The 14,242-nt window shown below is 41.6% G+C and overlaps 1 protein-coding gene across 1 annotated transcript in view; it reads right to left on the reverse strand.

The window, feature by feature from the left end:
* The window catches only part of IARS1 (isoleucyl-tRNA synthetase 1), a 299,311-nt gene that overhangs the window by 40,097 nt on the left and 244,972 nt on the right, over positions 1–14,242 (reverse strand). Inside the window, exons 24-27 of the mRNA XM_053721177.1 lie at positions 13,161–13,263; positions 12,977–13,060; positions 12,264–12,438; positions 11,558–11,670 (exon numbers count right to left, since the gene is read on the reverse strand). Of these exons, the coding sequence (XP_053577152.1) occupies positions 11,558–11,670; positions 12,264–12,438; positions 12,977–13,060; positions 13,161–13,263 (475 nt within the window). The remainder of the gene's footprint in view (positions 1–11,557; positions 11,671–12,263; positions 12,439–12,976; positions 13,061–13,160; positions 13,264–14,242) is intronic.

Here is a 14,242-nt window from a genome sequence, read left to right on the forward strand (position 1 = left end):
AGTGACGTATGGGATAGCAGATACCCAAGATGTGGAACTTCTACGCAAGAGTCACTAGAGAGGGAGGGATAAAATAAAGACAGCCAATTCCGCTGAAAAAATAATCCACAACCCAAATCAAAAAAATGAAATAAACAGCAGAATCAACTGAAACAGCTGCCTGAAGTACTTTACTACCAAAAACTGCTTCTGAAGAGAAAACATCAAAATGGTAGAATTTAGTAAAAGTATGCAAGTACCAAGATATCGTCCAAATAAGGAAATACCGCAATAGCCTGTTCTCTGATCACAGAGAGAAGGGCACCGAGAACCTTTGAAAAAATCCTTGGAGCTGTTGCTAGGCCAAACGGAAGGGCAACAAACTGGTAATGCTCGTCTAGAAAAGAGAATCTCAGGAACTTATAGTGATCTGGATGAATTGGAATATGAAGATATGCATCCTGTAAGTCTGTTGTAGACATATAATGCCCTTGCTGAACAAGTCACCATTTTGAATGTTGGTATCCTTACATAACGATTCAATATTTTTAGATCCAGAACTGGTCTGAAGGAATTCTCCTTCTTTGGTACAATGAATAGATTTGAATAAAACCCCAGACCCTGTTCCAGAACTGGAACTGGCACAATTACCCCAGCCAACTCTAGGTCTGAAACACATTTCAGAAATGCCTGAGCCTTCACTGGGTTTACTGGAATGCGAGAGAGAAAAAATCTTCTCACAGGTGGTCTTACCTTGAAACCTATTCTGTACCCTTGTGAAACAATGTTCTGAATCCAAAGACTGTGAATCGAATTGATCCAAATATCTTTGAAAAACCGTAACCTGCCCCCTTACCAGCTGTGCTGGAATGAGGGCCGCACCTTCATGTGGACTTAGGAGCTGGTTTTGACTTTCTAAAAGGCTTGTATTTATTCCAGACTGGAGATGGTTTCCAAACGGAAACCGTTCCTTGTAGGGGAAGGGTCAGGCTTCTGTTCCTTATTCTGAGGAAAAGGAACGAAAACGATTAGCAGCCCTGTATTTACCTTTAGATTTTTTGTCCTGAGGCAAAAAGGTTCCTTTCCCCCCAGTAACAGTTGAAATAATTGAATCCAACTGTGAACCAAATAATTTATTACCTTGGAAAGAAAGAGAAAGTAAAGTTGACTTAGAAGTCATATCTGCATTCCAAGATTTAAGCCATAAAGCTCTTCTAGCTAAAATAGCTAAAGACATATACCTGACATCAATTCTAATGATATCAAAAATGGCATCACAAATAAAGTTATTAGCATGTTGAAGAAGTTTAACAATGCTTAAAGCATTATGGTCTGACACTTGTTGCGCTAAAGCCTCCAACCACAAAGTGGAAGCTGCAGCAACATCAGCCAAAGAAATAGCAGGTCTAAGAAGATTACCTGAACATAAATAAGCTCTCCTTAGAAAGGATTCAAGCTTCCTATCTAAAGGATCCTTAAAGGAAGTACTATCCGCTGTAGGAATAGTAGTACGTTTAGCAAGAGTAGAGATAGCCCCATCAACTTTAGGGATTTTGTCCCAAAACTCTAATCTATCAGATGGCACAGGGTACAATTTCTTAAACCTTGGAGAAGGAGTAAATAAGGTACCCAGACTATTCCATTCCCTAGAAATTACTTCTGAAATAGCATCAGGAACTGGAAAAACTTCTGGAATAATTACATGAGGTTTAAAAACCGAATTTAAACGCTTAGTAGATTTAGTATCAAGAGGACTAGACTCCTCCATATCTAATGCAATCAATACTTCTTTAAGTAAAGAACGAATAAATTCCATTTTAAATAAATAACAGAATTTATGTTTACCTGATAAATTACTTTCTCCAACGGTGTGTCCGGTCCACGGCGTCATCCTTACTTGTGGGATATTCTCTTCCCCAACAGGAAATGGCAAAGAGCCCAGCAAAGCTGGTCACATGATCCCTCCTAGGCTCCGCCTACCCCAGTCATTCGACCGACGTTAAGGAGGAATATTTGCATAGGAGAAACCATATGGTACCGTGGTGACTGTAGTTAAGAAAATAAATTATCATACCTGATTAAAAAAACCAGGGCGGGCCGTGGACCGGACACACCGTTGGAGAAAGTAATTTATCAGGTAAACATAAATTCTGTTTTCTCCAACATAGGTGTGTCCGGTCCACGGCGTCATCCTTACTTGTGGGAACCAATACCAAAGCTTTAGGACACGGATGAAGGGAGGGAGCAAATCAGGTCACCTAAATGGAAGGCACCACGGCTTGCAAAACCTTTCTCCCAAAAATAGCCTCAGAAGAAGCAAAAGTATCAAACTTGTAAAATTTGGTAAAAGTGTGCAGTGAAGACCAAGTCGCTGCCCTACATATCTGATCAACAGAAGCCTCGTTCTTGAAGGCCCATGTGGAAGCCACAGCCCTAGTGGAATGAGCTGTGATTCTTTCGGGAGGCTGCCGTCCGGCAGTCTCGTAAGCCAATCTGATGATGCTTTTAATCCAAAAAGAAAGAGAGGTAGAAGTTGCTTTTTGACCTCTCCTTTTACCGGAATAAACAACAAACAAGGAAGATGTTTGTCTAAAATCCTTTGTAGCATCGAAATAGAATTTTAGAGCGCGAACAACATCCAAATTGTGCAACAATCGTTCCTTCTTTGAAACTGGTCTCGGACACAGAGAAGGTACGATAATCTCCTGGTTAATGTTTTTGTTAGAAACAACTTTTGGAAGAAAACCAGGTTTAGTACGTAAAACCACCTTATCTGCATGGAACACCAGATAAGGAGGAGAACACTGCAGAGCAGATAATTCTGAAACTCTTCTAGCAGAAGAAATTGCAACTAAAAACAAAACTTTCCAAGATAATAACTTAATATCAACGGAATGTAAGGGTTCAAACGGAACCCCCTGAAGAACTGAAAGAACCAAATTGAGACTCCAAGGAGGAGTCAAAGGTTTGTAAACAGGCTTAATTCTAACCAGAGCCTGAACAAAGGCTTGAACATCTGGCACAGCTGCCAGCTTTTTGTGAAGTAACACAGACAAGGCAGAAATCTGTCCCTTCAGGGAACTTGCAGATAATCCTTTTTCCAATCCTTCTTGAAGGAAGGATAGAATCCTAGGAATCTTAACCTTGTCCCAAGGGAATCCTTTAGATTCACACCAACAGATATATTTTTTCCAAATTTTGTGGTAAATCTTTCTAGTTACAGGCTTTCTGGCCTGAACAAGAGTATCGATAACAGAATCTGAGAACCCTCGCTTCGATAAGATCAAGCGTTCAATCTCCAAGCAGTCAGCTGGAGTGAAACCAGATTCGGATGTTCGAACGGACCCTGAACAAGAAGGTCTCGTCTCAAAGGTAGCTTCCAAGGTGGAGCCGATGACATATTCACCAGATCTGCATACCAAGTCCTGCGTGGCCACGCAGGAGCTATCAAGATCACCGACGCCCTCTCCTGATTGATCCTGGCTACCAGCCTGGGGATGAGAGGAAACGGCGGGAACACATAAGCTAGTTTGAAGGTCCAAGGTGCTACTAGTGCATCCACTAGAGCCGCCTTGGGATCCCTGGATCTGGACCCGTAGCAAGGAACTTTGAAGTTCTGACGAGAGGCCATCAGATCCATGTCTGGAATGCCCCACAGCTGAGTGACTTGGGCAAAGATTTCCGGATGGAGTTCCCACTCCCCCGGATGCAATGTCTGACGACTCAGAAAATCCGCTTCCCAATTTTCCACTCCTGGGATGTGGATAGCAGACAGGTGGCAGGAGTGAGACTCCGCCCATAGAATGATTTTGGTCACTTCTTCCATCGCTAGGGAACTCCTTGTTCCCCCCTGATGGTTGATGTACGCAACAGTTGTCATGTTGTCTGATTGAAACCGTATGAACTTGGCCCTCGCTAGCTGAGGCCAAGCCTTGAGAGCATTGAATATCGCTCTCAGTTCCAGAATATTTATCGGTAGAAGAGATTCTTCCCGAGACCAAAGACCCTGAGCTTTCAGGGATCCCCAGACCGCGCCCCAGCCCATCAGACTGGCGTCGGTCGTGACAATGACCCACTCTGGTCTGCGGAATGTCATCCCTTGTGACAGGTTGTCCAGGGACAGCCACCAACGGAGTGAGTCTCTGGTCCTCTGATTTACTTGTATCTTCGGAGACAAGTCTGTATAGTCCCCATTCCACTGACTGAGCATGCACAGTTGTAATGGTCTTAGATGAATGCGCGCAAAAGGAACTATGTCCATTGCCGCTACCATCAACCCGATCACTTCCATGCACTGAGCTATGGAAGGAAGAGGAACGGAATGAAGTATCCGACAAGAGTCTAGAAGTTTTGTTTTTCTGGCCTCTGTCAGGAAAATCCTCATTTCTAAGGAGTCTATTATTGTTCCCAAGAAGGGAACCCTTGTTGACGGAGATAGAGAACTCTTTTCCACGTTCACTTTCCATCCGTGAGATATGAGAAAGGCCAGGACAATGTCCGTGTGAGCCTTTGCTTGAGGAAGGGACGACGCTTAAATCAGAATGTCGTCCAAGTAAGGTACTACAGCAATGCCCCTTGGTCTTAGCACAGCTAGAAGGGACCCTAGTACCTTTGTGAAAACCCTTGGAGCAGTGGCTAATCCAAAAGGAAGCGCCACGAACTGGTAATGTTTGTCCAGGAATGCGAACCTTAGGAACCGATGATGTTCCTTGTGGATAGGAATATGTAGATACGCATCCTTTAAATCCATCGTGGTCATGAATTGACCTTCCTGGATAGAAGGAAGAATAGTTCGAATGGTTTCCATCTTGAACGATGGAACCTTGAGAAACTTGTTTAAGATCTTGAGATCTAAGATTGGTCTGAACGTTCCCTCTTTTTTGGGAACTATGAACAGATTGGAGTAGAACCCCATCCCTTGTTCTCTTAATGGAACAGGATGAATCACTCCCATTTTTAACAGGTCTTCTACACAATGTAAGAATGCCTGTCTTTTTATGTGGTCTAAAGACAACTGAGACCTGTGGAACCTCCCCCTTGGGGGAAGTCCCTTGAATTCCAGAAGATAACCTTGGGAGACTATTTCTAGCGCCCAAGGATCCAGAACATCTCTTGCCCAAGCCTGAGCGAAGAGAGAGAGTCTGCCCCCCACCAGATCCGGTCCCGGATCGGGGGCCAACATTTCATGCTGTCTTGGTAGCAGTGGCAGGTTTCTTGGCCTGCTTTCCCTTGTTCCAGCCTTGCATTGGTCTCCAAGCTGGCTTGGCTTGAGAAGTATTACCCTCTTGCTTAGAGGACGTAGCACTTTGGGTTGGTCCGTTTCTACGAAAGGGACGAAAATTAGGTTTATTTTTTGCCTTGAAAGGCCGATCCTGAGGAAGGGCGTGGCCCTTACCCCCAGTGATATCAGAGATAATCTCTTTCTACAGTTAAACACTAAAAAACTCTAAGCCATCTCCGTGGAGATGTTGCCTGTACAACGGCAAAGAGAATGACTGGGGTAGGCGGAGCCTAGGAGGGATCATGTGACCAGCTTTGCTGGGCTCTTTGCCATTTCCTGTTGGGGAAGAGAATATCCCACAAGTAAGGATGACGCCGTGGACCGGACACACCTATGTTGGAGAAATGAAGATTTATCAGTGTCAATATCTGAGGCAGAATCTTCTGAACCAGATAGATCCTCATCAGAAACAGATAAATCAGAATGATGGCGGTCACTTAAAAATTCATCTGAAATATGAGAAGTTTTAAAAGACCTTTTACGTTTGCTGGAAGGAGGAATAACAGACAGAGCCTTCCTAATAGAATTAGAAACAAATTCTTTCACATTAACAGGAACATCCTGAACATTAGATGTTGAAGGAAAAACAACGGGTAAAGGATTATTACTAATGGAAACACTATCTGCATTAGAAAGTTTGTCATGACAGCTAACACAAGCTACAGCCGGCGGAACAGATACCAAAAGTTTACAACAAATGCACTTAAAGTGAAGGTAAAGTTACCTTGACGCTGATCCACAATCAAATTCTATGTTACAAATAAATAGGAGTTTCATTCATGATTTTTTTAAATATTTATTATAAATACAGTTATCTTGGTTTTAGATCCCCTTTTTCAGCTCCGCCAAATCAACCCGTTTTTTTTTTTTTTTTTTTTAATATCCTGGTCACGTTTTTCGATCAGCCAGTTGAAAATCTGGCCGATAGGCGGCCGTGACCACACGTCATCCGCCTACTTGATGCTATGCTCATGCGCTACAGTCTTCATTTCTGAGTAGAAGCGCGTTCCCCTTTTTTTTAATCTGTTTCGCCGACTATCGCATGCGCATTAGTGATTGATAGTCAATTTGCGCATGCGCATTTTGAATGTAACACGCTTCTGATCTTACGTATAGAGCGGGTGGGACCGCTCTATACGTCACAGCACCTAGTATCCGGAAATAGAGGTTGGGAGGAGATATCTTAGACGCGGTAGGGAAATATATAGATATAAATACATTAAAAATATAAAAATATATATTAAATAAAGTTAGCGATTAGCTTATTATATGGTCAAATAAATCATTCATATACTCTAATTTAATAAACTTTACCTTCACTTTAACTTTGGTAGAACCAGAATCAGGCAGCGTCTTTCCAGAAGTAGATTCTGATCCAGGGTCAGGTTGAGACATCTTGCAATATGTAATAGAAAAAACAACATATAAAGCAAAATTATCAAATTCCTTAAATGACAGTTTCAGGAATGGGAAAAAATGCCAAATGAACAAGCCTCTAGCAACCAGAAGCAATGAAAAAGTGAGACTTAAATAATGTGGAAAAAAATGAAAACAAGAATGACGCCCACATTATTGGCGCCAAGAATGACGCCACATCCTCTGACGGCGAAAAAAAACGACGCCCACATTTTTTGGCCCAAAAGAACGTCTGAAACACAAACGTCAAAAATGACGCAACCACGAATAAACTTCCGGCATCAATTAAAGCGCCGGAAATTACAAAATTTTGCGCCAAGAATGACGCAATAAATTGAAGCATTTGAGCCCCTGCGAGCCTAACAGCACGCAGGGAAAAAAGTCAATTGAAAATAATTTTAAGGTAAGAAAAAAATGTATTCATATGCATTATCCCAAAAAATGAAACTGACAGTCTGAATAAAGGAATACTGATTATCCTGAATCATGGCAAATATAAGTTTAAACACATATATTTAGAACTTTATATGTAAAATGCCCAACCATAGCTTAGAGTGTCATAAATAAAATAAGACTTACTTACCCTAAGACACTCATCTACATATAGTAGATAGCCAAACCAGTACTGAAACGAGAATCAGTAGAGGTAATGGTATATAAGGGTATATCATCGATCTGAAAAGGGAGGTAGGAGAAGAAATCTCTACGACCGATAACAGAGAACCTATGAAATAGATCCCCTAGAGGAAGACCATTGTATTCAAATAGGCAATACTCTCTTCACATCCCTCTGGCATTCACTGCACTCTGAGAGGAAAACCGGGCTCCAGCCTGCTGCGAAGCGCATATCAACGTAGAATCTAGCACAAACTTACTTCACCATCTCCATGGGAGGCAAAGTTTGTAAAACTGAATTGTGGGTGTGGTGAGGGGTGTATTTATAGGCATTTTTGAGGTTTTGGGAAACTTTGCCCCTCCTGGTAGGAATGTATATCCCATACGTCCCTAGCTCATGGACTCTAGCTAATTACATGAAAGAAAGGTAGTTTATATCATTTGTAATACAATTGTATACATAGTACCATCAGTACAGTACTATAATCAGAAAGGTAATAATTACTGTCACAATACAGCTTATACATATGACCTAAAGGTAGTTTATATCATTTGTAATACAATTGTATACATAGTACCATCAGTACAGTACTGTAATCGGAAAGGTAAAAATTACATGTCACAATAGAGCTTACACATGTAACCTAAAGGTAGTTTTGTATCATGTTTAATACTTTTGTATACATTGTACCATCAGAGAGATAGTACAGCACTGTAATCAGAAAAGTAATAGTTGCATTTTATAACACAAAAACAAACCAAAGATGTAAGAAGAGAAGTTTTTGACTTGATGGGGGAAGGGGGGGGGGGGGTAAGTGTGTTATTTAACCCTTTGGCTGCTAAGCTGGATTTTAGCTTTTTTTTTTTTTTTTTTTTTAAACTTTTTTAAAAACAGAATTTATGTTTACCTGATAAATTACTTTCTCCAACGGTGTGTCCGGTCCACGGCGTCATCCTTACTTGTGGGATATTCTCTTCCCCAACAGGAAATGGCAAAGAGCCCAGCAAAGCTGGTCACATGATCCCTCCTAGGCTCCGCCTACCCCAGTCATTCGACCGACGTTAAGGAGGAATATTTGCATAGGAGAAACCATATGGTACCGTGGTGACTGTAGTTAAAGAAAATAAATTATCAGACCTGATTAAAAAAACCAGGGCGGGCCGTGGACCGGACACACCGTTGGAGAAAGTAATTTATCAGGTAAACATAAATTCTGTTTTCTCCAACATAGGTGTGTCCGGTCCACGGCGTCATCCTTACTTGTGGGAACCAATACCAAAGCTTTAGGACACGGATGAAGGGAGGGAGCAAATCAGGTCACCTAAATGGAAGGCACCACGGCTTGCAAAACCTTTCTCCCAAAAATAGCCTCAGAAGAAGCAAAAGTATCAAACTTGTAAAATTTGGTAAAAGTGTGCAGTGAAGACCAAGTCGCTGCCCTACATATCTGATCAACAGAAGCCTCGTTCTTGAAGGCCCATGTGGAAGCCACAGCCCTAGTGGAATGAGCTGTGATTCTTTCGGGAGGCTGCCGTCCGGCAGTCTCGTAAGCCAATCTGATGATGCTTTTAATCCAAAAAGAGAGAGAGGTAGAAGTTGCTTTTTGACCTCTCCTTTTACCAGAATAAACAACAAACAAGGAAGATGTTTGTCTAAAATCCTTTGTAGCATCTAAATAGAATTTTAGAGCGCGAACAACATCCAAATTGTGCAACAAACGTTCCTTCTTTGAAACTGGTTTCGGACACAGAGAAGGTACGATAATCTCCTGGTTAATGTTTTTGTTAGAAACAACCTTTGGAAGAAAACCAGGTTTAGTACGTAAAACCACCTTATCTGCATGGAACACCAGATAAGGAGGAGAACACTGCAGAGCAGATAATTCTGAAACTCTTCTAGCAGAAGAAATTGCAGCTAAAAACAAAACTTTCCAAGATAATAACTTAATATCAACGGAATGCAAGGGTTCAAACGGAACCCCCTGAAGAACTGAAAGAACTAAATTGAGACTCCAAGGAGGAGTCAAAGGTTTGTAAACAGGCTTAATTCTAACCAGAGCCTGAACAAAGGCTTGAACATCTGGCACAGCAGCCAGTTTTTTGTGAAGTAACACCGACAAGGCAGAAATCTGTCCCTTCAGGGAACTTGCAGATAATCCTTTTTCCAATCCTTCTTGAAGGAAGGATAGAATCCTAGGAATCTTAACCTTGTCCCAAGAGAATCCTTTAGATTCACACCAACAGATATATTTTTTCCAAATTTTGAGGTAAATCTTTCTAGTTACAGGCTTTCTGGCCTGAACAAGAGTATCAATAACAGAATCTGAGAACCCTCGCTTCGATAAAATCAAGCGTTCAATCTCCAAGCAGTCAGCTGGAGTGAAACCAGATTCGGATGTTCGAACGGACCCTGAACAAGAAGGTCCCGTCTCAAAGGTAGCTTCCAAGGTGGAGCCGATGACATATTCACCAGATCTGCATACCAAGTCCTGCGTGGCCACGCAGGAGCTATCAAGATCACCGACGCCCTCTCCTGATTGACCCTGGCTACCAGCCTGGGGATGAGAGGAAACGGCGGGAACACATAAGCTAGTTTGAAGGTCCAAGGTGCTACTAGTGCATCCACTAGAGCCGCCTTGGGATCCCTGGATCTGGACCCGTAGCAAGGAACTTTGAAGTTCTGACGAGAGGCCATCAGATCCATGTCTGGAATGCCCCACAGCTGAGTGACTTGGGCAAAGATTTCCGGATGGAGTTCCCACTCCCCCGGATGCAATGTCTGACGACTCAGAAAATCCGCTTCCCAATTTTCCACTCCTGGGATGTGGATAGCAGACAGGTGGCAGGAGTGAGACTCCGCCCATAGAATGATTTTGGTCACTTCTTCCATCGCTAGGGAACTCCTTGTTCCCCCCTGATGGTTGATGTACGCAACAGTTGTCATGTTGTCTGATTGAAACCGTATGAACTTGGCCCTCGCTAGCTGAGGCCAAGCCTTGAGAGCATTGAATATCGCTCTCAGTTCCAGAATATTTATCGGTAGAAGAGATTCTTCCCGAGACCAAAGACCCTGAGCTTTCAGGGATCCCCAGACCGCGCCCCAGCCCATCAGACTGGCGTCGGTCGTGACAATGACCCACTCTGGTCTGCGGAATGTCATCCCTTGTGACAGGTTGTCCAGGGACAGCCACCAACGGAGTGAGTCTCTGGTCCTCTGATTTACTTGTATCTTCGGAGACAAGTCTGTATAGTCCCCATTCCACTGACTGAGCATGCACAGTTGTAATGGTCTTAGATGAATGCGCGCAAAAGGAACTATGTCCATTGCCGCTACCATCAACCCGATCACTTCCATGCACTGAGCTATGGAAGGAAGAGGAACGGAATGAAGTATCCGACAAGAGTCTAGAAGCTTTGTTTTTCTGGCCTCTGTCAGAAAAATCCTCATTTCTAAGGAGTCTATTATTGTTCCCAAGAAGGGAACCCTTGTTGACGGGGATAGAGAACTCTTTTCCACGTTCACTTTCCACCCGTGAGATCTGAGAAAGGCCAGGGCAATGTCCGTGTGAGCCTTTGCTCACTAAAAAACTCTAAGCCATCTCCGTGGAGATGTTGCCTGTACAACGGCAAAGAGAATGACTGGGGTAGGCGGAGCCTAGGAGGGATCATGTGACCAGCTTTGCTGGGCTCTTTGCCATTTCCTGTTGGGGAAGAGAATATCCCACAAGTAAGGATGACGCCGTGGACCGGACACACCTATGTTGGAGAAATATATATTTATTTTTTGCCTTTTTTCCAGATCTCCCAGACTTATACTGTTGGAAAGCTTAGTCGATTACCTTTCCAACGGTGGGTCTGTGGCTGCTTAGATGCCTGAGAAATAGGCTTCTAAAGAGCATGTCCCCATTTCCCTATATTGTCCATTGTTAATTTTAAATAAAGTTGCGCAGTGACATCATCACGTCATTGCACGTGACGTCACCACACGAATCGTGAAGCCCTGGCAATGCCTCTCACTATTCAGGCCAGATCGCCGGGGTGGGAGTAGGTGGGAGTCCCAGATTGCCCTCAAGGTGGGTGAGTGCTAGCGACGGCTCTGAGCCGTCGTCAGCACCTGACTGGGACAATTTGCACTCAAAGGGTTAAATAATTTTATTTTGTAAAGAATATTAATGAAAAAAAGGATTTTGGAATTCTAAATATGGGGATTTGTACCTGTAGGACCAAACCCACCAGTCCTGTAAATATAGAGTGGATGTTAGGTACCTGGGCATCAGAATGAGCCTCATACTGAGCGTCTTCTCCAGCAATTTTATCAAAGGTGTAGAGCAGTCGGAGGTCATCTTCGTGCAGCTCCTCCCCCTGCACCACTATAGAGCCTGTGTGGCAAATAAATACAACTGAACCAGACATCTGGGTGGCTCATTAACCTACATTTGCTACATCTACATTTGTAGATTACCATAAACACAATACTGATTGAACCAAAAGTCCAAGAGTTGATAAAAACAAAACATTTTGTTAAGTTTTAAATAAAATTGTGTTGACCCCTTTACAGGATATATATCTACAGTATATAAACCCCTATGTTGACAGTGAGGGCTGCTAAAAGGCATGACATAGCAATGCCCAACAGCCAGATCCCACTTAAAGCCAAGGAATATCTCAGTTATATTATATTGTTACTGTAACAAGACATACATCATGCTCTAATACTCAAGAACTTATTCATCATTTATTGTCATATATCATGGTAGCTCTGTGTAATTACTTGGCTAACTTTATATTCTCTGTCATACTACAAAATATAAAATTATTATTAAATACAAAACTACATTGAGTCAGTTCAGTGATCCCTACCAAGAATAAAAAAAAAAGTAAACTTTTTTTTCTAGAGCAATCAAAAATATTTTGTCCTACCAGTAGACAACAAAATACTTATAAGAAAGATAAGATTTCTCTGATTACATACCGCTCTTCTGAAATTCCTCTAACTGATCACTCTTCAGCTCCTTGATGGCAGCCATAATGGATTTAAATGCCCCTTTCAATCGCTTTCCAAGAACCATGTGGTCTGGTTCCGCTCTCAAGCGGACGCCATACTTATCCTTGTTTGTAGTAAACGTCACCTGTCGAACATTCAGTTCCTGCGCAGGAAACAACAAAACCACATGTAAGACAAGACCTCTCATGAAGGGTCACTGGTCTTGGACCATCTAGTACGAAGAAGGAAGATTAAAATCGCGCAATTTTTTTGCAAGGGAATTTAAGAGATTCAACTATGAATAATTCATTTCCCAAAACACTCTTGTGGTTCAAATATTGTGGAAATAAGCAAGTCATAAAAATTGGATCTCAGTTTACAAATGAGCTAAAAAGGGAATAGTATATTAGCCAAAATACCAATATATAATTGACAAAAATGCACAGGATGGAGAGAATTATCAAGCTTTCTATAAATAACTCTCCTCCAGCAATTAAAAACTTAAATGTCATATAGCTAATTAATAATTTGAAATGTAGATAATTCAGTGGAACATCAAAGAACCTAATTTGCATTGGTGAATTTAAAGGCAACCCACCCCCTCAACTCAGCCCCTTTACCCCAGAAAAAAAAAAGAAAAAGTATTTTATTTTTACAACATAACAGGGAAATGTCAAGTGTTTAACCCTTTCCCTGCTCACCTCAAGAATATACTTTTCTAGGGATCGGATGTCTGCTAGGGCCTCGGGGTCCTGATGAATTACGATCACTTCTTTCAGTGGGTACTGTAATAGCAGAAATATAATGCTGAATGATTTACCAGGCAGGATACAAGGTATAAATATATAATCACTAATAAAATTAAAAAATGTTAAACAGACTGACCTTAATTGGAAGAGTCTTTCGGTCACGGATCACACGGCCAAGCTCGATAACAGACTGCATGCGGGAGACGGCACTCTCAATCTTCTTGTCTATCAAATTCTCCCTAAATATAAGTTAAATAATATTACAAATAGAGCTCATTGCCTAAAGGCAGAAGTATGACCAGTTAACCCCTTGCCAACCAGAGCGATGCAATGCATTTCTACATTCTGTAGTCGGTTCTGCCTCGCCATGGGATTAACCCTTGAATGACCACAGCACTTTTCCATTTTCTGACCATTTGGGACCAAGGCTATTTTTAAATTTTTGCTGTGTTTGTGTTTAGCTGTAATTTTCCTCTTACTCATTTACTGTACCCACACATATTATATACCGTTTTTCTCGCCATTAAATTGACTTTCTAAAGATACCATTATTTTCATCATATCTTATAATTTACTATAAAAAAAATTATAAAATATGAGGAAAAAATGGAAAAAAACACACTTTTTCTAACTTTGACCCCCAAAATCTGTTACATATCTACTACCACCAAAAACCACCCATGCTAAAAAGTTTCTAAATTTTGTCCTGAGTTTAGAAATACCCAATGTTTACATCTTCTTTGCTTTTTTTGTAAGTTATAGGGCCATAAATACAAGTAACACTTTGCTATTTCCAAACCATTATTTTTTCAAAATTAGCGCTAGTTACATTGGAACAATAATATCTTTCAGGAATCCCTGAATATCCATTAACATGTATATATTTCTTTTTAGAAGACATCCCAAAGTATTGATCTAGACCCATTTTGGTATATTTCATGCCACCATTTCACCGTCAAATGCGATCAAATACAAAAAAACATAATTTATGCTTACCTGATAAATTCCTTTCTTCTGTAGTATGATCAGTCCACGGGTCATCATTACTTCTGGGATATTACTCCTCCCCAACAGGAAGTGCAAGAGGATTCACCCAGCAGAGCTGCATATAGCTCCTCCCCTCTACGTCACTCCCAGTCATTCGACCAAGGACCAACGAGAAAGGAAAAGCCAAGGGTGAAGTGGTGACTGGAGTATAAATTAAAAAATATTTACCTG

This window comes from Bombina bombina, chromosome 7 (genome assembly GCF_027579735.1).
Source record: "Bombina bombina isolate aBomBom1 chromosome 7, aBomBom1.pri, whole genome shotgun sequence".
Classification (NCBI taxonomy): domain Eukaryota; kingdom Metazoa; phylum Chordata; class Amphibia; order Anura; family Bombinatoridae; genus Bombina; species Bombina bombina.